The 24463-nt window shown below is 40.6% G+C and overlaps 1 protein-coding gene across 4 annotated transcripts; it reads right to left on the bottom strand.

The window, feature by feature from the left end:
- Nucleotides 1–330: 330 nt before the first annotated feature.
- On the bottom strand, nucleotides 331–24297 carry LOC107314731 (carbohydrate sulfotransferase 9-like). Of its 4 annotated transcripts, none has more exons than XM_015864262.2 (4): nucleotides 23242–24297; nucleotides 6276–6353; nucleotides 4723–4867; nucleotides 331–4295 (listed from the first exon to the last, which is right to left on the bottom strand). In XM_015864262.2, exons 3-4 carry the CDS (start codon nucleotides 4814–4816, stop codon nucleotides 3454–3456), a joined length of 936 nt encoding a protein of 311 aa, XP_015719748.1. In that variant the 5' UTR covers nucleotides 4817–4867; nucleotides 6276–6353; nucleotides 23242–24297; the 3' UTR covers nucleotides 331–3453. The 4 variants fall into 4 exon arrangements, with proteins under 4 accessions (XP_015719748.1, XP_015719747.1, XP_015719745.1 ...); XM_015864261.2 differs by lacking the exon at nucleotides 23242–24297 and adding an exon at nucleotides 10572–11370; XM_015864259.2 differs by lacking the exon at nucleotides 23242–24297 and adding an exon at nucleotides 9263–10538.
- Nucleotides 24298–24463: the final 166 nt, after the last annotated feature.

Below are 24463 nucleotides of genomic sequence, written 5' to 3'. Positions count from 1 at the left end.
ATGTACATCAGTCAACCGTGGGATCTCTTATACCTTCACAAAGGCTTGAAGGAAAGCAGCATTTGACTTCACATGAATTTCTGCTTCTCTTCCTTTCCCACCTTAGCTTCATATTTTATCCAAACTGGAATGTCTATCAGTACTTCCTAATTCTTTGAACTCTTCTCAAAATCCTGTGAGACAACCTTATATTAATCTACTGAAGCAGTCAAATGGCTTTTTATTTATTGTTGACAAATGGTTTGTAGCTATGTTAATTTGATGGAACAGCCCCAAGCATTGTGGTCTTTCTTTAAAAACAGATGTTGTTGAGAAGGATGAACAAATAGATGAACGTGTCAACTCACTACCGTTTATTACAGTAATTAGATATAAAGCATAGCAACAGTTATATCATGAACAAATATAATGACAAATCAGAAGATGAATTATAGCAACCTTCAACCCCTTCTAATCTTCTCTGAGATCTGAGCCCCTCTCCCCTCCATGCTGCCTCTATCCCTGTTCCCATCTGCACACACCCAGCTTCTTCCCAGGAAAACAACACCCAGAGTTAGAGCTGAAATGAAAGGAGTTCCCCAGACCTTCTTCTCCTGCAAAGGTGGGTGGGAGCCAGTTCAGCTTGGAGCCTCTATTCTGGATAGCACACTTAGAGGGAGGAGAGTGCAAGAAATTTCTCTACCAGGTCATCGTGAGTTTTCTTCATTCCAAAGTCATCATCGTCTTCTCCTTTTCACCATTAAGTGTACAGGTGTCTTGAAGTTCTTGCAGGCTGATTGCAGGATTATGTCTGGAGCCTCATTATATTGCAGTACCAAGAATGAAATAACAGTAAGTCCTTTAACTGGAGAACTGGAAAGGCTATTTAGTGAAATGGGCCCTATGGGTCATCTGAAGAATAAACCAAGTGGCAGTCATCACTGACAGCATAAAACAAGTCACCATTGTTTTCAATAACTCTGAAATACTGTGGAGCTTGTGTGTTCCTGCCTCACTGAGCAGCAGCTCTTGGGAGAGAGATGTTGTGGATTATTTGCAAGCTGAGAGACAGAAATGTAGTGAACAGGAGAATGCTATAACAGCCAGGTTATAAGGTAATGGCTTTTTTTTTTTTTTTTTTTCTGTTTTCCAGCAGTTAACTATCATCCTCCTTTTGTTAGTGTTGATAATACACAACTGTTCTTGTACACTGCTTCCTCCTAGAACATCTGAAGTTGTATGTGCATGCTTGAATCCCCCACAATTGCTGTTGTTGAGATCCACACCAGCTAGACATAATTACAGCAGCCAGTAGTTCCTGGAAATTTACTGCCATACAGTTTGAATACAGTTTGAATATAGGTAAATGCTAAATCAAAGTCCGTCATGAATAGCTATACAGGTTTTTCTGCATCAATAGCCCCCAGTTACTGACTAGTATTTGGTGACAAATGAATTACCCATCCATTTTCTGTCACCACTGTGACAAACATGAAAGAGGAAATAAGAATAGAAAGCCACCCATGCATAACAGCAAGAAACTGGTGGGGAGTGTTAACACTGAAGTACTGACAAACACCTTCATCAATATCATTTCTTCAGACATTTCCTAGGCTGGCTGGTGGTGGCAGAAAAACTGAAGTACCTGTTCTGAAGCTTATGGCTCTGGAAGGAATTATCATGCTGAAGGAAGTTATCAAGCAAATCTTAATTTCCCTCTTTTTTCTCCTCACAATCTGGCAAAAGATACGAGTAGTACTTGGTAGGAGATGGCACTAAATCTGATCCAGGAAAGAAAAAGGCCACATCCTTTTGCACAGACTTAACTTCAGTGGGAATCTTTTCCAGCTTCCTCTGCCTCAGCACAAATAAAGTAATAATTGTAATAAATTAAATTTAAACCAAACAAACAAACATGCAAAGCACAGGCTTTCCAGAGAGGCGAGAATGTTGGAGGATAGTAGGACTGTATGGATACCAAATATGGTGATCCAGAGCCATGAATCACTCTGAAGAGAATAAAAAGATTTTTATTTTTTAAGGTTGTCTTGCTGAGTTTGCTTAGGTTTCTTGCTTTGGATCCTTTCTGTATCAAAGCTGTCCATTTTATGAAATGGTCATCCATTCAAGAACTGCTAGACACATAGAACAGCTAGTAGGATCCAGTGCAATTAAATTATCTTGTCCTTTTCTGTGTAATAAGCTGTGAGCCATTGGATTGAGGAATAGCCTGGCAGTCTTTCTTTGAAGATACAGCTGGTAGGAAATAACTCCATTTGACAGTGAGATTTAAGAGATTTTAAGTTTGCTCCTGAAATCAACATCCCCTAAAGGCTGCATTAATGGAAAGTTTCTGAAAATTGTTACAATTGACATGATAGTAAATCATTTTCAGTGAGACTAGGTTTCCAAACAACAGGGCAAAAATACTTAACAAATCTCCCTGATCTAAAACCAAAGCTACCTAAGAGTGGAAGAGACGGATTATGTTTTAAATGGCTTCTCACACGTTTCATTGTTTCCCTCACCATAACTTTGCAGTTAATTTGCATTCATCTTTCTGTGAGGTAAGAAAGCAACAGGAAATATATTACCTTCACCTAAGTATCACACTCAGGTAAGTCTCCGAGGCTCAGGGTCTCCAGCAGGCACAGCTGTGAAAAGCCTGAACAGTGTTACTTGTGTTGACTAGTTGCTAAGTTCTTTTGAAGAATTGGTCAGAGCCACATTTCCACTATGAGTTCAGATCCTGCACTGCCTCCATTGAACAGTCTAGAAAGTACCTCTGGTTTCTTCTCAAAGGAAGATATTTTTTAGACTTTCCTCTTAGATCAGATCATCCTGTCCACAAAGGCAGTAAAAAGAATCAGAAGACTCTGAAGACACATTAGGGAAGCCCTAGCTGGACTGCTGCTGACTATGCTGCTTGATGGAAGAGGCTTGTATGTTAAGAGCACTACCAGAAGGGAATATAGTCAGGTATTAAGTTCTCTGTAACACAGCTCCAGATATCTAAAGTTATTTGCTTCTTTCCTACAGGATGCACATTTGAGGCTTTTTATAGATAGAGTGGTTTAACACTAAAATATTCGATCTATTGATTTATCTTTTTCTTAAAAAAATATATAAAAATCATTTTAATTAAAAAAATCTGTAAAACACTAATTGTGAAAAACAACATTTTTCACCCTTTTCTCCTACCAACAGACTAAAAATCTATGTTTTACAAGTAGTCTTCGTGAAGCAAACATATCTATATGATCATCAGAAAGAAAAAAAAATCATATAGGTGAAACACTGTACTGCAAATCAGGGCAGGGATTTGTTATAAGAGTGCTTAGAACGAATAAAACCATGTCTCTAAACACCACTAAAATCTCTTCAGCAGTCATATACCTATCAAGCACCTGTAAGAACGAGTTCAGCTCATTTTGTATGAGATGAATTTTTCACCATTTAAGCTGCATTAACGTTTCAGAGAAAATAGTCCTCATATTTCAAAGTATAGTTGAACAAGAGAAAATCCATTTGATATAATTTTTTAATCTTCTCAATTTGTTCTGAGCTCAATTGTCTGAGGTACTCCAAGGTGATGTCTCCATTAGTTCGTTTCTCTGAGCTGTATCTCTTCAAGCTGGGGTACCGCAGGCTCCCTGGTGCACCAATTGCCTTTAGAACTTGCTCGGAATCTAACCCTAGAGTTTCATACTTGCCCAGAATATCATAGTGAATGTTGCAAGGATCACAGAGCAGAAACATGGGTTTCCAGTGAATGTCAAGAGAATTTGGTGGTACTGCTGTAATGAAGCTGACAAACTCCTGGAAACTCACTTTTTCAGTGGAATTTTTGCTTTTCCTGAACATTGCCTTAATCCGATTAGCAACAGTGGCACTGTAATATGGCTCAAAATGCAGCAGCTTGTCTCTGTAAGCTGATACCAGCCGTTCCAATGGGTGTCTGGTGAACATCACATTGGTGTAACTGTTTAGGAATTCCTCTTGTTCGCCAGGAGGGTAAGCACTCAGCCTTTTGATCAGCGAGGTACGATGAATGTGGTCATGCTGAATTTCAGAGGCTTCCACATTCAAGCCTTCTTGGAGAATAAAAATAGTTCTCTTCCAGTTGGAGCAGCCTACCTTGGGCACCTCACAGTAGGTAAATTTATGTTTGTGCTCCACAAAAATCTGGCTTGCAACATGAGAATCCAATTTACTTTCTAATTTAATGAGGTTGTTCTTCTGGCAGACGGAAGCCAGGGTGTTTCTGCGATCACGTTGAACTGTTAGCCAATCTTCAGTGTGGTCAGGAAAAAAACCTGCAACAAAGGAAGAAGTTTAAACTGCTAGTCTGAAATACACAAATCCTTTTCTTTGCTTAATTATCTAAGAATTATCTATGTCTATCTCCCTGCATACATAAACAAAAAAGGATGTTAATATCAAACTTTTCTTTGTTGTCATCTGACTCCACTACAGCAAGAATGCAAGAAACTACCCGGCTTAGTGAAAAGTTAATTAAAATGAAAACTGTCAACGTGCTAGCTATATTACCCTAAGGAGGATGGGAGTTTAAACACTTCTAATACCAAACATCTTTTCTGTAGGTATCTTCTCATACATTACTAAGACCACTATCAGAGTGACAGCAGCTTTTCTTACTTGGGCTTCACAATTACTTTCTAACACATTTGGGAAGGGTAGACTTGCTTCTAGAAACTGTTACGCTGGTAATTTATTACTCACCCAATAGATTTTTTTGTCTGCTAAAGAAAAGCCCAAAAAGAAATATCCCAAAAATAAAATTTGGGAGAAGGAAAATTAATGTCTTCGGATTCATAGTATTTTCACAGGAAGGAAGACGAAGGTACCTCTAAACTGGAAATCCGCCCTTTTGTCAACAAGGAAACATAATACAGGTTAGATTTTGTGCAACGGAAACAGCAAAAATGACATAATTTCTTATAGTTTAGTTGAGCAACATGAACAAATACACAGTCACATATATTAACTATTTACTAGTGTCTACCTTAAACTGTTAGAGTATTTATGCAAATGCATGCATTTAGCTAATATTTTGGTATTTTCTTGGCTGCAAAAGACCATTGTTAGACTACAAGAAAACACAGAATTTTATCTTCAACTTTTAACATTTTCTCAAATCTGTATCAATTCTCCCTTCACCATGTGATCTATTGAGTTAGAATCATAGAATCACTCAGGTCACTAAGTGAGATCACTAAGAGGTCAGAAAAGACCTCTTAGATCATCTAGTCCAACTGGGCACCTGTCCCCACTAAACCACGTCCCTTAGCTGGTTTCTTGAACACCTCCAGGGATGGCGACTCAATCACCTCCCTGGGCAACCTGTTCCACTGCCTTTCATTAATTTCTTTCAGAGAAGAATCTTTTCCTAATATCCAACATGTGCATATACACAAATGTATGAGAGTTGCTTTAGAAGTAATGCCTCCTGTTTTATTATTCCAGCCCACAGTGCCAGAAGTGGATGTTGGTGGTATGGCAGTAGAGGTTGAACCTTGCCACCAGCATTCCATTGCATTTTGTTGCTGAGTGACAGATGGCAGCAGAGGGGCAGTCTGACAAAATGATGTCTCATATACAATTGCATATGAAGATGTGGAATAGATTTCTTCCATGTGGAAAAAAACCTGCACCCACTGACATCCATTGACGTTTGCTGGACATGTACAGTGACCAATCAGTGGATGTGAGTACAGTGAGGCAGTGAATGGTACATTTCAGCACTGGTGACAGTGATGTGAAAGACAAGCTGTGTTCCAGATGGCCATGCAGATTTTTTAAGTGCGACCTGCAGGCTCTTGTTCACTGCTGGTGAAAATGCATAGCTAACAGTGGTGACTACATTGAAAAACAGCATTTTGTAGCTGAGAATTTGCTCTATCAAATAGTATTACTGTGGTTCTTCGTATTTGTTACAGTTTCCACGGAAATAAGTAGAAGGCATTACTTTCAGAGCAACCTATGTATTTTTAAACAATATGCACATCTATGTGTCCATATATACACAAATATATGTACAGTTCAGAAACAGATTAATAATAGTTACACTGGCATACTATTTGCTCCAAGTAAACTAACCAGGTGGGCTGATAAGGATATAAAGTCTCCAGGTGATAAACTTGCATAGGTGTGTCTCAAGCTAACTTTTTGGCAAAGGCAGACCTTGGCCACAGCTGAGCACATGGGTGATCTTCTGCACCGGACGATAAGTGGGACTTTTCAGATTAAAAGAATGAAAAGGCAACAGTACTTACGTGTGTTCGTGACAAATTTGAAGCCACAAGTGAAGAAAGGTATCAGTAGGGCCAGTCACTGGAAGGCAGGGAAAATCTCTGCAAACAGATAACATTCTCAGCAGCTATGTTGCTTTTTCTACTTACACCCCGCTAATCCCTTTGAAACGACAAATGCAAATACGTGCTTACCTGTATGTGCACAGGTATACAGCAGGTGAGGAGAGCATGATGCACAAAAAATGAACAGGAAAAAGCAAGTTTTGCTGGACACAGTTCTGAGTATGCCCTTTGATCACTACAGCCTCCCCATTCCAACTGATGTTATGGATGGACACAAGGAAGGGAGAGCCGAGTAACACGAGTCTCTGCAGGTAGGCTTCCCTTTTCCATGGAGAATCATTAGTGGATTAGAAAATCTCAGCAGACTGCAAACAGCCAAGGGCTCACTGCATGAAGGATAATCTGATCTGTCTCCATGTGGGGTCAGACAAAATTCAAGTCATATTTCTAAGAACATTCTTCAAATGTTTCTTGACATCCAGCAGCTTTGGGCCGTGACCACTGTCCTGGGTAGCCTGTTCCATGCCCACCACCCTCTGGCAAAGAACGTTGCACATGCACATAACTAAGTCTCTTCTCTGCTGTTGTCATATCAGACTCTTATTACTGTACCAGGTTTCTTTCTGACCTCAGCAACTGCAATGCAACGTTCCTCAGTGCCATCATTAAGCTGCTTGTTATTTTCATTACATCACCATTTTATGCCTACTAGCTTCTCCTTTTCCATTTCATCTCCCTGTCTTGTCTTCCAAGACTTTTCTTGTCATTTCTCATGCAGAATTAAAAGCACAACTTTACCTTCTACTCAGTCATACCACTAGCCCCTTCCACCATTAATTGCTGCCAATAAACAGTTTCTGCTGTTTCCCCTGTTGCCTTCCTTCTCTAGAAGAAGTTTCTGAAGCATTTACAAATTGAGTGTAGTTTTTACTTAAATTCACTCCTTAAAATCCTCCTTTTCTGGGATGCCAACACCACTCAGGCTGCCAGTATGCTAAAACTGTTACCAACCATCACACAAAAGAGCAAGTAAAAAGAAAAGCCAGTTTGGGGATGAAAAGAAACAAAGCAAGGAAGAATAAAAGAGGACACAGAAAAAAGCAGCAGAGTCCAACAGAAAAAATCCCAGAGTCAGGGAGCTGCGCCGTGAGGATGTGTGGAAGAACTGGGGCCATGGGAAACAAACACTATGCAGCCTGCTCAAAAGATGCTATGGGGAAAGGAGGCTGAGAAAGGGGGCAGAAAAGACACAATGAGTAATTCTGTGAAGAACAAATGTTAAAGAAGATACTGTCAAGGAACAATGAAGGACAGATTTTCCCATAGGGATGGGCATCTGGGAGCCAGGTGCAATAACAACACAGCCAGCATGGCAGGGCACCACCAGCCTGAACCCATCCCCACTGCTTCTGAACACCAAAGACCTGGAGTTGGTGGCCAGGTTCAGCCCGTACGATCATCAGGGAGGGCCATGGTGACAAGGTGCTAAGGGTGGGGCTGGTTGGGCCAGGCCTATGGCAAGCAGGTCTGTGGGGAGCTGGAGCCCAGCCCTTCTGTGGCCTTGATGGGGCTGGGGCTGATAGTGATCAGCTGATGGCCCAGAGGTTGCAAATCTGGCCCTGGGCACAGTAGAGAGAATGCTGGGGGTGTGCAAGGTTAGTCAGGAACTTGTTTGTACTCTCAGGGCCTGGCAGACCATGTGAGAACAAGATTTACATCTTCTGCTTGGATACCTGGTAATGGCTGTTGACCTTGGATGATTGGTGTGCCCACTCTTTTAAAGAAATAACAACTTCCCATGAAACAGCCTGACTCGACAGAACTGTGTGTATTCATTTGTCCTTCCTTCTACACAAATCCAGGCCTACTTTTCCTTTCCTTTTTGCTCTCTTCTGTATTTCAGGATAAGCCATTCAGCAGAAAGGCTGGTGTTTACATCATACACTATGGCACTTGAAGTATCAAGAAGTTGGGCAACTGTAGGATTAAAGGAAATCACAGACAGTACGAGATTAAAATATCTTCTGGTTTTAGGCATCACAATCTTGAAACTAAAGACCTGACATTTCAGAGTATCTAACATTATAGTACACTCTAAGTTCAAAGTACTCTTGCCGATTCAGCTACAGATATGCTAATAATGCCTGCAAATATGGCTCCAGAGCCTGCTTGTGTACCCAGAAAATGGAGAACAAACGACCACTCAGAGTCTGAAAACCTGGATGCCTCAAACCACATGAGAATATTCTAGCAAATAATTCAAACTCATCATAAAAATTCTTTCCTGATTCACAGCAAAACGTCCCCCTTTTTCCCTTTCGCTGTAGACAGGGGGAAACCTACTGCACAGCCCTGGAGCATCCCAAGAGCACATCACCTATGAACTGAATACCAAACTGAGCATAACGTTTCTTTAAACAGCAACCACAACAATAACAAAAACTCTGGAAAACTATTGAAAAAATGTCTTAATGCAGCATAATAACACCATGCACAAAAATCACTGTCAGTGATGAATAATTTATCAACCTTGATCAGTTCTGTGGTATAATAGATAGATAGAATAATGACAGAATAACCAGTAGTGCAGCAGGTAATCTTCTGATCAAACCTGGGGCTAGCAATGATGAGACCCATATGACCAAGAAGGTGAGATTCAAGCATGCTGGATGTCATTCCTGTCACTGATGGAGAGTGGTCCCTAGCACAGCTTCCACCTGCTTCCTTCACCCTCTTCATCCACATGACCTGCTCAGATTCTTCCAATTCTGGTACCCCCTGCTTGCACTCCACTCCCCAGTAGCTCTCCAGCACTGCCTTTCCCTCCTGCTGGACAAGTATTTGTGCAGGCACAAATTGTCCCTTAGTCCCAGCTCAGGTGGGCCCCCCTTGGAGCCCCAATCTCCAGTCCTAGAGCTTTTAACCCAGTCTCAGCAAATCCTTACCTCATATCCAAAAGGCTTCCTCATATCATTTCCTGTCAGTTTGCAAATCCTGGTTTCCAGCTTCTCAGATGCCCATCAGGTCTCACCCTGATGTCTGTATGTTCAGCTTTCCCCATGCATGAGCAAGTACTTTGCTTGCTCTAACTGCCAAACTCCTCCCTTAATTTCCTTAGTCGATTTTACACACCCCTCAAACACAACATTTCTGAGCCCAGCAATTCAGATTTGTCTCTCCTTCCTCTTCCAAGCCTCCTACACAGCCTCACCGCTTCTCACTTCTGAGCTCTGTACTCAGCACATCCCATGCTGTTCTTTAGCTTTCCTAACAAATTTAGTATCTCCCAAACTAAAATGACATATTTTCTTTTCCATTCCCTCCCACACCAATTTTCTCACTGCCTTTCAAGGCAGTTTCTTTCCACTGATTTCATTCTATGAATCTGTTCTGCCAGTTATCCTCAGCACTTTCCAAAAACATCTCGCTCATGCTTGCCCTGCTATTTAAATTGGGTGGCTTACTTCTCGGTTTACTTCTCTGTGCCACCTCAACCCAGCAGAGGTTTCACTGAGAATATACAAGAGGAATCTCCTTAACCTCATTTTTAAATGCTTTTTCCAACATCAGCAACGTACCTGAAATTCTCAGAGGAAAGGTTACCAGAACCACTTGATGTGACAGAAAAGATCAATTTCCAAAACACCCTTTATAAAAAGGCTGTAAGCTATTTTTGCTGAAAGGCTTTTAAAAAAATAATACCCAGAGGCAGATTTCCAGCATGGAAAATTGTTTGAACACTTGAAATTTGACAAAAATCCTATGCAACTGTAAATGGTATTGAAATGAGAAGAGTCAAGATGCGCGTTATCCTTAGCAAAGCCAGAAAATGAATGAAAGCCTTTCTCTCAGACACCAGAATCCCTGCAGCATCCAATTTTAGCTGTGTAGTCAACTTCCCTGTTCTTGGCAGAGATAACAGAATGAAAAATGGGCAGTTAAAACCCCTCTGTAGGTGCACTTCATCATGGTATGATTTCAAAAGCTAAACAATGTCCCAATTTGTTTACTAAGATTCCATGGTAATTTCTATATGTATAAATTAAAAAGTGATTAAAAAGTAACATGACAACAAACCAACAATCCAATATTGCGAACCGATCTGATAACCTCAGTGGAAATTACCACCGCTTGGAGGAATGAAAAAATAGAACAAGACTCAGAGAAAGAGAAAGGAGGTCAAAGAAACACATTGGTTTACGTTACCCCTGGGTCTGCAAAGAAAAGGGAGAAAAGTTTAAATATTCTTCTTACCTGAACTTCAGGCCAGGCAAGGTGTTTCTGTATCCACACAGGGTTCCAGGGGAAGGACCTGAAACACTCTGCATATGTATTTATCCTCTTTTTTGACTGAATACACAGCTAAAAGATGTGACTGTTTCCTTCAGTAGGTGATCATCTCAATTTGTATATTACAAAGCAGTGTGCTGTGTTTGTCTCTGTGTGTAACAAACTGCATTTAACCACCCCCCTTGTATGGTCTACAGCAGCTTTCAGAGCCTGCCAAGCGCTTCAAAAGCAGCTTGCCTAGAGGCTGCCTGCTAAGCAACTGAGAGGGAGGATAGTTGGGAACATGAGGGTAAAGGTGATCTGGTTGAGAACAACTGTGGTGTGATGATGCGTGTTACTTTTAGATAAGGAAAAAGAGGAACAGCAATTCAAACCAATGACTCCGTGCAAGTAGATTGTAATAAACCCTGGCACACGGCAGGTAATTTCTCATAGGAAACATAGCTAAGGCAGAAGGAATTCAGTGGAGTTGGCAGTTGCTTAAAGAATTGATGTTTAGGGTACAAGGACAAACAATTCCACACAGTAAGAGGATAGGAAGTATGGTCAGAGACCAACTTGGCTGAGCAACATGGTCTTCAATGACCTGAAACACAAGAAAGAAATGTACAGAAAGTGGAAGCCAGATCAGACTGCTAAGGATAAGAAAGAAAGAACAGCATAAGATAATGAAAAAGGTCAGAAAGGATAAAGCACAAATTTAACTGCTAATAGCAACAGATATAAGGGATAGCTATATGACAAATCTGTAATGGAAAAGAAAAAAAGCCACAAAACAGTTCTTGTAGAAGGCACACCAATGGAGAGAGCACAGGGAAGAGCAAAGAAAATCGGGCAAAGGTCTAGAAAAAAAGGTTCCCCCCAAACAAACAACAACAAGAAAAAGACAGAATTGGGAATTTTGGGAATTGAGGTTCCTAAGTCTGAAGAACAGAAAGCCAAGTGAACACGTGATAATACTCATCAGCTAAATGCAAAGAGGCAAGGATTAAACTGTTTTCATCTGTAGTGGATATAAGCAAAAGGCTTAAAAAACAACAGCATGAAAGTTTACATTACGTATCAAGAAAATCCATTACAAATGACAATAATGAAATAATTAATTCCTAGGTACAACTGATCCTCTCCTAGAGATTCAAAATGCAAGAGCCCTCTTAAGCTCTTTTCCAATAAGCATTTTTGCAAGCCTGTGGTTCACAGTAGTAGTTGTGTACTTTAGAAGTCCTATCTAACCTCTCTAGAAAAGATACATTTATCAAAGTTTTCATGCTAGATCATACCAAGCCAAATTGTTTTGATATAGTGACTGAGAGAAACAGCAGCGCTACTGCCCAGATAGCACAATGCCACCTAATTATTTTTCCTACAATATATAATATATCCCTTCAGCTCTTTTCCTGGAGCCTCCTAATGGAGTCTGAGGACACACAGCTCCTTTGCCTCAGAAGACACTTATTATGATGAGACACGGAAGGGTGCAATACTAAGGGAAGTGAGATGTGGGGAGAAAATGTGGAGACGTACTTTGTTAGAGGGCTGCAGAATCAAATCGCTGCCTCATCATCTCTGGCATCATTCATGTGTTTCTTCATATAAATCAAAATCCATGTTCATGTGATCTTAATTAATCATCCTCACTGGGTAGGAAAGATTAATCTCCTGCCCATCCTCTAATGGTCTGTGTATAGATGTGCTTGGCCAAAGAACACCGTATCGATGTCCATCAGAAAGAAAGTCTGAGGGGTGCGTGTTGTACTGATTGACAACAGGAGTTCCCAGGATCTGTGCCACCATTGCCAGCAAAATCTCAGTGTTACTATCGCTTTTGCAATTTGCTTATGTCAACAGTTTCAAGTGATTTTATACAGAAAAATACGGTCTCCTGAAGCAGTTTTATGCTTGCAAAAAGTTACTTTGTTGTCATTTCAGAAAATATTAGAAAGATTAAAATCCATTTGACATCACTTTCCGACCTTTCAAATTTCTACTGAATCCTGAAAATACAAGATGCTTCGGTTCTGTGAGCCACAGCTTTTAAGATCAGTGTAACATAACCCAGCGTGAAGCTCATGCTCACCTAATACATAACATACATATAACACTACTAGAGTCACAGAACATAAATTTTTACACAAAATTCCTCACCTTACGATTCTTTTCCAGGAAAATTTAAACTTTTCTGAATGAAAGTTTTGGTCAGGCCAATGTATTTCACCTGAGCATAGACTTTTCAACTAACCACACCCATCTAGACTCAACATGGGCTATCAGTGTCTGATCTCCCCAAGTAAATGGGGAGCTGCACCTCTGAGTCCCTCTTCTAGTGAAGATAAGGTGTAAGAAAATATAAGTTTGATATAAATACAATTAAAAGTCCCAAAATCCAAGTTCTAGCACAGGAAAAAACAGTTATCATTAGGAGAAAGTTTTGCTTCTTATCGAACAAATGAGGTCACTGATATTTTCAGATTAGATAGATATCCTGAGACACTGAAACTGTTTCACAATATTAGTACTCTCATAAGGAAGTTGTCCTGTTTTATCAGTATTCCGTATCATGACATCACATGGCAGGCTGTTAGTTAGCATTCTTCCACACGCAGTGACTTTTAGAGCACCATTTTCCAGGGGCACATTTTGCTTCAGATGGTTAGAACGATGAGAGGCGTTAACTTTAACCATTCTTATTAATAGCTACAATATTTAAAACTAAATAATAAATAACATAAGCAACAGCTTTCCTACAACTTCTATTCCTCCAAAAAGAAAATAAGCAATAGCAGTGACTAGCTTAGCTTTAGGACCACTGATTAAAGAGTCACCAGGGTTGGGAAAGACCTTGAAGATCATCCAGTCCAACCGTCCACCTATTACCAATATTTCTCACTAAACTGTGTCCCTCAGTGCCACATCTGAATGTTCCCTGAACACTTCCAGGGATGGTGACTCCACCACTGCCTCGGGCAGCCCATTCCAGTGCCTGACTGCTCTCTTGGAAAAGAGGTACTTCCTAACATCCAACCTGAATCTCCCTAGGTGCAACTTGAGGCCATTCCCAACTAGTTACATGGGAGAAGAGGCCGACTCCCAACTCACCACAACCTCCCCTCAGATAGTAGTAGAGAGTGAATGTTACCTTGTAAAACTATCTACACGAAGTCCTGCATTAATACCCTCTGGAAAGACCAACCAGTCAATAGACTAAATAAATAAAATGTGTTTTTTCTCCTATCTAAGTATAATCATCACTTTTGAAATTAACACTTCACTGATGTTTTTTTCCCCCACAGATCCTAGTTCAGCCAAAATGTGGTAATACAAAGAAAACAGAGCTTTTATGGTGGCTTTATATACTTAGTTCAGAAATCAGACATGGATTCATGCTGTACTGCCAGAATACAGGTTGTACAACTGTGACTACATGCAACAGATGGCAAACGTCTGTACAAACAGAGCAGGAAAAGGAGGGAAATGGCAGAAGCTCTTTGCATGGTCATAGTTAAATGTTACTGATCGAGGTATTCACTACTATACCTTCAGAACAGAGGAATACTTAGATGTATAAGACAGGCCTCTCTTTTACATGTCCGTATTTCCTCAGGGAATCTGCCAATACAGTTGACAAGAATTTCTAGCTAGTAAGCGTTCCTAGCGTATGTGAAGCCTGAGAAAAAGTGTGATACTTCGCATCAGTTTTCTGTGCTTCAGAACGACTGGTATATTTCAAAAGGTAGAACTGAATAAGAAAAGTATAAAGAAGACTATAAGACAAATAGAAAAACAAGCTAGTATTTAGTTTGTATTCTCAATAGGCATTGACATCTCCCTTTCAAACACTAGGAAGGAATGAAATGAAGGAAGCTTACTACCAAAACATTATGGTACAATTCATCATACAGGAGAAATTGCTCCAAAGATTAGAAGTTATGCTATTGGAAGACTTTCAGAACAGCTGCAGGCTTTGGTACATAATAATGTAAAAAGTCAGAGTATTTTGGAAATACTTCCAACAGTGAAATGACAGCGGAAGAAATTTGTCTGCCTTTTTGGATTCTCTGTACATCTTCATGAATTAAAATGGGTTTATGGCATCTTGCTGATAGCTGAGAATACCAGAAGATCGAGAGGGAAAAAAAATCCTTGTGCTTTATGAGGATTGCCCAAGGTTTACTTACAGCTGGGCTTACTCTAACAGAACAAACAAGAAATACAAAAGGGGAAATTGCAGGCATTAAATACGCCTTAATTATTATTAATCTCTATTATTAAATAATGTCTGTGAACAACACCAACGCTTCTTAGTACTTCTTGAAATCTACTGCCTACAAAACATCCAGCATTTTGTCTGATCCTTAAATTTCCTTTACGCTCATAATTACATACAATAATTCTAAGGAATTAGCAAACGCGTATCTAGCTAAAATGTTGTTTATTTGCAGTTCCATTGCAATTAAGACACTCTATAACAACACGTCATTAGCCATTGCAAAATGATTTCTGCATCTGAAGAGACCTACTGAAAAGTCAACTGCCTTTGACATCACCAATCCTAAAGTAAGAACTGAGTATCTCTTAAGACACAGATACAGAACACAGATGCTCTGATTCTCTTGTTAAACACCCAGAAGGGGAATAAAGTCATATTCTACAAATACAGGAAAAAAAAAAAAATAAGACAAATACCTCTATATTTTCTGCCTCTGAAGCTGCGTGTTTGGATACAGCTTTTTCAGCTCTGGCTCGTTTGCTTTCCTTTTACTCAGTAGTGTAGCATGTATAAAAAGAAGGTGTAACCCTTGAATGCTACATGTTCAGCACAGCCCCTTCAGCCCTAACAAAGACGTGAATAGATAATGGGCCAGTCCTACCGACAGCACTCTGCGGACTGACTGCTTGTGTTGTGAGGGATGCAGTAACCTGGCCTTTCTGAGCCTGTCCCAACATCTGCTGACACTAATGCAACGTCTCTCACTGAGCTAATGAAAGTCTGACACGGGACACAGCAACTCCCTGCAGTTCCAGAGGCTTTGCTGGGACTCATCTTTTCATTCCTTTTATACCCATCTTTTACTTCAGAACTGAGACTGTCAACAGTGAAACTTAGTTCCTAAGTTTGAAAACCAGACACTGTGTGGTGAGACCCTGACTAACCTGTATCACTGGTACTCGTCTATCCAAAAAGGACAACACCCCAAGAAGCACACCCACAGCATAACCCTCATGTCTTCTGTTCCTTTAGCACTGAACCAACACAATTTCTATTAAAAAACACTGTGATTGTTAATAATTGCTAACTTAACGATTGAGTAAACAGTACAAAACTGTCTTAATAATTGATATTTGATTTTTCTTGTGAGAACAGCACTCGTTGACTCCTGTCTGTTTAAACAGAAAGGAAAAAGTGCCACAGCACAAGTTCACTGCAAATCACTTCCCATTACGTTTCTCTGTTGCATGTTTTTTACTTGATGTCTAACTGGTAATCAATAGGTTATTTCCAGAAAAGCAGACAATATTGATTAAAATATTGTTGGTTTGGTTTTGTTTGTTTGTTTTACATTATAGAGCCTGTCTTCAACTCTTCTGTGTCAACTCACCGCCACTCTTGTATCCTTCTCTAATAAAGAAGATACGTGAATTTTTCCCAGCCTGAATTTGCCCAAACTCAGTCACCAGCCCTAGAGCCATGATAAACGTTTATCCAGCTATACGATCAAGTTTCTATCATCAACCTTTGGTCCGCGAAGTGAGACAAAGACAGGAATGGAAACAAGTAAATAAAGGCTTGGATGACCGTGAAATGCACTCACTGGAAACAGAGCTCAGGTATATCACAGAATCATAGGGGTTGGAAGGGACCTCCAGAGATCATTGAGTCCAACCCCCCTGCCAAAGCAGGCTCCCTACACCATGTCACATAGGTAGGCGTCCAGGCGGGTCTTGAATATCTCCAGAGAAGGAGACTCCACAACCCCCCTGGGCAGCCTGTTCCAGTGCTCCATCACCCTTACTGTAAAGAAGTTCTTGCACACATTCATGCAGACCTTCCTATGCTCCAGTTTCTGACTGTTTCCCCTTGTCCTGTCTCCACACACTGCTGGAAAGAGTCTGGCCTCGCAACTTTGCCCCCCACACCTCAGATATTTATAGACCTGGATCAGGTCCCCTCTCAGCCTTCTTTTCTCAAGGCTAAACATACCCAGTTCAGTTAGCCTTTCTTCACTAGGGAGACGTTCCAGGCCCTTTACCATCTTTGTGGTGGATCTTCAAATATGCTTTGGAAATATCATAGAAATTCTATTTTTAATTGCAAAATGCATTAAGCAAAAATCAAACTTACATACTTTCAATCTCAACAGTAAAATCTGGGTGGGAAAATTCCAAACAACTGAAACTGTTACAACGGAAAACACTGCGCAACTTTAGAAGTAGGAACATCTGTATGCAATGCCCTTTACCTTCGTATGTGGATAAACATCACCATACATACTCATGCTGTAGTTCAAAGCATAGTATCAGTTACACACTAACTGGTTTATTATTTATCCCAAATAAACCAATAAAAACAAGTGCTATATACTTCAAATCAAATATTTGTAAGTGCAGGTGTGTCTCAAGCAAACACTCAGTAGGGAAAAAGCTTGGTCACAGTCAAACATAGGGTGATCTTCAGCACCTGATCCAGGGATAAGATTTTCTATGTCAAATAATGAAATTACAATAATTCCTGTATGTGCTACTGATAGGTTTGAGTGCTGTGGCAAACAGTTGAAATGATAGGGTTGCTGGAAGGCTGCAAAGATCTCTGGAAACAGATAGCTGCATTATCGACTTCACCTGTTCTCCACATCATCTCTATTAATCCCTGAACGGTGGTTGTTTCACCATCCACCTTTTCCTTAATTCAAAGCTATTTGTGTTTGATTACTTAAATAATGAATACCAAATAGTTTGTTCTGGGCTATGATCAAACTCCAGCGGTATGCAAAAAAACCTACTGATGTTTGGATTTGGGGCATTTTTTCCCCCTTCTCTTGACAGGGCAGAAGAAGGAAAGTAACCTACACTCGAAAGACAAGAAAAAGCAAATAGATTCATTAAAGAATATAAGAAAACTGAAATAGTATATGAAGAGAAGCTCCCACAGTACTTCAAAGTCCAAACTACATAACTGCTCAAAAATACCTGCTCATAATTAAGATACTCACCCTTCATACATCAGCTATCACCACTCCCTCTTCTCAGGTCTTGATAAAATCAATCTTAACCTGCTGTAAGTATAAATTCAATAGTCTTCCCCATCCCATCTGCTCTGTGCCTCTTCTCTCCATTTCACACTTCAATCACACCAAACATCCACTGCACGTTGTTGCTCTGAAGACATCACCCGTCTTTACTCTTTGTTCATCAAAAGTGCAGCACCCTCAGCTGCAAGAATTTCAGAGTGACTATATACGAAAGGCCCTCTGGAAGTCCAGGCAAATTAAAGCCGCAGAATTTCTTTTAACTAGACAAATTCTCTTATCAAAAATACCAGATCAGTACAGCGTGATCTACCTCTAGAAAACGTGTGTTCCTTTTTCCTTTTGGCTCACCTTACTTCCTTTTGCACGCTGTTGAATCAGACTAATGGCCCCATTGTTGGTTAGGTCATTTTTACTGCTGCTCCTGACTCTTCTTTATTACAGGTACACTGTCTGCTAGAAGAGTAACTGATGATAGTTCTGTGAACAGGATCAGTCCTGAACGGGATCAGCAATCAACTGATAACAGCAGAATTTCATACTTTTTTTCAAAAGAACATTGCAAAATATTCTTGATGCCACTGTATTAGAATTTTTTTCCCCCTCAAAGATGTGTACAAAAACTCATTGATGAAAGGGATCGTACATTTTAGGGTAGCCACCGGACAGGCAGAGCAAGAAACAGAGCCATGCACACAGCAGGAAGTATGCATCACATAAACTTAATCATTTGCTAAGGTTTGCTTTCTTTTCAGAGATAAGTTCAGGAACAGTAACGTTTTAAGCAGCTACAAGCCTAAATCTGTACAAACTAAGACAACTTGATCAAATCTCAGTTTGACTCCTTTTTCTGTAATCACCTGCATGAGACCATTCAGTCACAGAATCACAGAATCACGGAATGACCCGGGTTGGAAGAGACCTCAAGAATCATGTAGTTCCAACCCCCCTGCCTGGCAGGGCCACCAAACATACACCTTTACTAGATCAGGTTGCCCAGGGCCCCGTCCAACCTGGTCTTGAACACCTCCAAGGACGGGGCATCCACAACCTCCCTGGGCAACGAAAGCCTTTGTTACATATTCCACATTGCTGTAAGAATTTTTCATGCCAACTTGTAATGGAGACACAAAATTTGTCCTTGTAGCTTTTTTGCTAGTTTTGTAGCCCTGTACCCACATTTAAATAATGCATACGGATGCACATTCCAATTATTTTTTATACAACTCAATAACACCCTTTGACATCTCCAAATGGATAATTTTACGTTTTCTTTATCCATATACTCTCTTATGGTGACAGGGCATAAGAAACATCCTATGGATAAAAGATCTTCTACAGAAAAACTACAACATTTCTATTTCCTTATTCTGTCGGCTGAACTCTGCAGTTCGGTGGCCTTTCATTTTGAATTGCGGAAGAAGCTAATGAGAACGTAAGAAATCCAATATATGATTCAGAGGGCTGGATTACCTCTCCTATGAGGAAAGGTTGACTGTGCTGGAGATCTCTGAGGAGATCTCATTGCAACCTTCCAGTGCTTGAAGGGAGCTTACAAACAGGAGGGGGACTGACTTTTACATGGTTAGGTGGTGACAGGATAATTTCAGAGTTATTGAATCTAAGAAGCAGCTCTTCCCCTGATTTTTTGCTGGCTGAGTTCACTCTGCGCCATCATTCTGGAGCCAATACTGGGACATTTTTTGATACTTCAGAATAGAAGGCTTCTTTTTGCCCTGCTATCACACCTGTTGCACTGGGAACCTCGTGGCAAGGTATGTTCAGGAAGGGATTGCACCTAATGAAGTCTTACCAATAACCCTAATACACAAGGAAAATAGCACACCCATTCTATGTAGGTTGCTCCAAAAGTAATACCTCCTATTTACTTCCATGGAAACTACAACATATACAAAGAGCACGACAATGCTAGTTGATAGAGCAAATTCTCAGCTACAAAACATAATCATGGCCATCAGTTATGCATTTTCACCAGCAATGAACAAGAACATACATGCTATGCTTGCAAAAATCAGCACCCTCCTGACCACCTGCACCTGCTCCCACAATAGAAGACAGTTTGTTTGTTTGTTTTTTCCCAGAGGAAACCACTCAGAAAGTCCCTGTGTTCTCCTCAGTGTCAGCACTGTGGTTATTTCCATTTCAGATGTGGTGATGTACCTCTGCGTAACTCTCCTGAGACTATTTCCATTCCTCTTGCTGTACATCTGAGAACAAACTGATGAGCTAAATTAAACCGTGTTTGTGTTGTGTGGTGCCAGCACTTGTGGTCAGGTAACTATTCATTACTTCTCCACACAGTGCTATATCATCTCAATTCACTTAGTAGCAAAAGCAAGTTTGCTTTCAGTTTTCTGATAAGAATATCTCAATTGCAAATGGTATAGCCATTGTGCCACATCTTCTTAGATTCCATTACACATATGTAACTCACGTTTTTGATTATGTATGAAGATGAAATATCAGTATAAAGTTACTAGTCTTAAACTACACCCTACCAGGAGTGATAAGGCTTTATCTTAAACCTTAAACAGAGCTCAAAACGCATTGAAAGTGCACGCTGCCAGCTGCTGAGACCTGCTATAACTTCAGAGGAAAACACTTTCTGTTGGGCTGTGCTAAGACCAGACAATCTTGCACAAAAGTCTGCCACAACACGGAGCCTACCCACTGCTGGATCAAGGAAGTGTCCCTTGATTAATACGCAGCTGGTGTTTGTGATTTGGGTGGGTTGAAAGAAGTGCCACAAAGAAGCCTTGAGCCCTTGCAGAGTTGTGGGGGTATTTACTGCATGCTGCTTGTACAATACATTGACAATGGTCTGAGAAATTGGGGAAGGTGAATAAGGAAGAGGAAAGAAAACCTCCCTGTTTAAAGGTAACCTCCTACACCAGTAACTGCTTACCTCACAACAAAACACAAGAGGCTGGGTCTTTGCCCACAGCTTTGAAACACTGTCATTGGTGTCTTGAAAATTTACTGAAGTAGTTATTAAACAGCAGAATTTACCTGCACAATGTAAACGACTATTTAGGATAATCCTTGATACTGCTTATCACTTCATCTTGGCATGTCTGACAAACACAGAACTGCTTGTAAGATCCTATTAAATAAAACAGGGAACTAGGGCCTACTGAAAGATGTCGTGACTTAGTTTAATGTGTGTGACTAACACTCAAAATGAAGCTGATACATGACTAAAATGAGCACAAACATCATGGCACTATGTAAACAGTACTGATCTGCAAGATTTGAACAAGACACTGAATGCTGTGAGTGAAAGCATCACCTTCTTTAATTTCTTCAGCGTCACTTTTGATATGTGGCACTATTTGAGGAAGATCCATTTAGGGAAGGTTTCAAAGAATATAATCTGAATGAAGATGACTTGGGGAAGGTGAGACAGCAAGGACCAGGGGTTATTTTATTTCCAGACATCAGTATCAGACTACTGCCTGAATAATATCCAAATAAGCTTTGCAAAACAACTGAAAAAAGTGATCTTTGTTTTCAAAAGATAAAGCTTTCATTCCCATAGTAAAACTAATTAAGCACGGCTTTCATCTGCCGTTGCTTTGAAGCAAAATGTAAACCCTTTTCTGAAGGAGCAAGTAGCATCACCTTCAGCTCAAGAGGTAGATGGAGCTTTGTTCTGAGCTAGCACAATCATTTCAAGGCTTAGGGAGACAGCAAATTCAGTACTAGAAGTCTCCATCTTATTATGTGCCTCAGATAACTGTCTGCTCCAAATTCTCTTTTTTTTTTTTTTTTTGCTAGCAACCAGGGCACTGCGCTGCTTCTGTCATTTCAGTTCTGTATTAACCCCATTTTCTTTCACAAGAGCAGAGACTTGCTTCAAATAAACCTGCTGTTTCTTTCTTCCTGTGCCCTATTTTTCATACAGATTTTTGTATGAGTTACACCACATAACGAGAAAGTAAAGTAACAGCCCCCTAAACACACCTCCCTGTTTAATTCCGATGCAAGGATGGTTTCCACGGGAGCTGGACTAGATCGCCTTCAGAAGACCCTTCCAACTCTAAGGTTTCTATGATTCTAATATTTTCCCACTTAAAGTAAGAATAGTCAGGCATCTTTTAGAAATCCATCCTTTTACTCTTATGTTCACAGTGCCTGTAGGGCTGGAAAAAAAAAAAAAAAAAATCAAGGCTGCACCTACGCTGCTGAAAAGCATTGGAACTCAGGTGACTTCTGTGGCCCAATACACACAGCCCAGTATGAATTTCACTGATTCTCACTGGTAGAGAAGACTCCGTGGCCTCTGAAAGAAGAGATCCTAATTTGACTTGTTTTGCTCTTTGACATCATGGCTGTAAGCATACAGGAATAACCAGATTTTTACTGCCACATGTATTCTTTGTGAAAAATGTACCCTGAGGCACCCTAAAAAGAACTACGCCTAGTTTCTGTCAGAAAAATGAAGAAGTAGCCCCAGTGGTACTTCTAGGGGAGGAAAACTGATGTTTATTTTGGCCTCCAGACTATCCTAGAGGATGAGGGTTGGGAACACACAGAGCAATATAATATCATCACCATATCTGATACTAAGCACTGCCTCTATACTATTCTAATTTTAAGCAAAATGGCTAACAGAAACAAATTAATATTGAGGATCTGAGCAATAATCGCATATTCAAGCGCCTAAAGACTTTGGAGGATCTGGGACAATGATTCCAAGTCAGGCTAAACACTCATGATTTTAATCTATGTCGTCTGCTTAAGATAATATAAATAAGATGAAAAAGTAGACATCCAAGAATCTTCCAACCAGAAAAAAAATAAAATAAAAATCAGATCTAGTAGAGATTTCAGACTTCATTGGCATGGAGAGGGCTGAAAATTGGTTCAGGAGGAGATACCTACTGAAAAAAGGGTCAGTTGTGAAAAGGAAAAATATCTGCCTTCATTTATTCAGGAACACATAACTGATGTGTTTACTAACAGAATTAGGCAATTTGCATATCTACCTCTTGCCAGTTTTTCTTCTTCCTACATAGCTCTGACTAGTGTTAAATTTAAGCCTTTTCTCATTATTTTAGGACATTGGTTTCTGCGTGGGGCATAAAAGAAAGTTTCTTATTAAAAGGAACAGAGAAATTTCACATGAAGCACTCTGCAATGTCCTACAAACCACCACTCCCCACTGCACAGAAAAGAGGCAGAAAAAAAAAAATCCCAACATTTTTGAAGTACAGAATACACAACAATTTACAACTCAAGGTTTTTAACCCAAGCTAGGTGGGAAAGGGAGTTAAGAGCTCTACAAGCTCAAGCGACTACCAAACAAATCTGAAATTTTGATCCAGCTTGCTAAGAAATACGAAAAGAGCTTAAATGCATCTACTTACCCACTAATTTATGTCTAGTAGTACAGCTCAGGGAAGCTCCTGGTTCCAGTCTATGGCATAGTAGGGGCCTTTGGGGCCTGCTCCACTGCTCCTGGCCAGACCCAATCAAGGGCCTAGGCCAAAAGGGCCCAATTTCACGGTGCTGGGGCAGGCCAGGCCAGAAAGGCAAACCCTCTTCAGGGCTGAGGCCCAAATCAGGCTTCACCAGAGATATAGGTCTGAAGCCCAGCACCTCTCCAGCAGAATGCAGCCCAAGCTGGGGCTGAGGGCCCAGAGCTGAATTCAGAGGTGCTGGGTGTGGGAGGCCTCAGGCGAGGCCCACCAGGCCTCCTCAGGTCTAGCACTTCTTCTGCATGGCAAGCCCTTTAACCAGCACTTACAGAAAGCTATGCACCTGAGACAGGGCCAGGTGACAGCCTGCCTCGATTTCTTTTAATTAGTTTGCTGCATTTTGTGAAAAACACATTCTGCTAATCTCTTAAAATCCTTTCACTTGAGCCAGCTGCTGCTGGCAGCCAGGGGCTTCCATTCTTCCCTAAACAGCAAAGGCTGTACAGGAGACTGTACAAGAGCTGGAAAAGAAGGCTAGCAGTTCCCAAAACCTCCTTCTGCACATTCTATTTCCCTTCCCATTTTGGGATCTGTTCTTGCAGCTGACACATGCATCAGGCCAGCAGCACCGCCAGCCTTCCAGAGAGGATATTTCCTTATCCTCTACTGCATCTTTGTTCCCTCTGCTTTTCTATTACGGTCTCTGTCACAAGATTGATATACAGCTTGAATGGTTGTGATCAACTTAGTTGTGTTCATACAGCACAATCCATACATCATTCTTCTGTAAGTTTCTTTGCTTCTGTCTGTGGTAGGCAGAAAGAAGGATGGCTGGTGGAGCTGCTTCCTTTTATGAGAATATCCTAATATTCAGGTCCTGGAGTCCCCATACTTGTGTCAGGGCTGAACCATTTCTGCCACTTAAGACCCACTTAATGCAAATTCTCTGGAGCCCCAACAGTCTTCACAGTGTGTTCACCTCATGCTTCCAGCTCCCTTGCAGTGCTGTAATGACTACTACATGGCTGAGATAGCAGGGCTTTGATTTCCAATGCAATGCTTGCCAGCTCCTCCATGTGTGGAGTTAATCATTTTTTAAAAGCAACCATCCCAACACATTTTCCTATCTGCCACTGAAGTTTTAATCTCATTTGTTGAAAGAAGATAAGCA

Source organism: Coturnix japonica, chromosome 5 (genome assembly GCF_001577835.2).
Source record: "Coturnix japonica isolate 7356 chromosome 5, Coturnix japonica 2.1, whole genome shotgun sequence".
Lineage (NCBI taxonomy): Eukaryota > Metazoa > Chordata > Aves > Galliformes > Phasianidae > Coturnix > Coturnix japonica.
The sequence above is the reverse complement of the archived record's forward strand: the minus strand, read 5'-3'. Positions and strand labels throughout refer to the sequence as shown.

Excerpts from the sequence above, each read along its gene's own strand:
- LOC107314731 (XM_015864262.2), bottom strand. The coding sequence starts at position 4,816 with ATGAATCCGAAGACATTAATTTTCCTTCTCCCAAATTTTATTTTTGGG. Across the intron at positions 4,296-4,722 it reads CAGACAAAAAAATCTATTGG|GTTTTTTTCCTGACCACACT; the intron begins GTGAGTAATAAA and ends CCTTTGTTGCAG.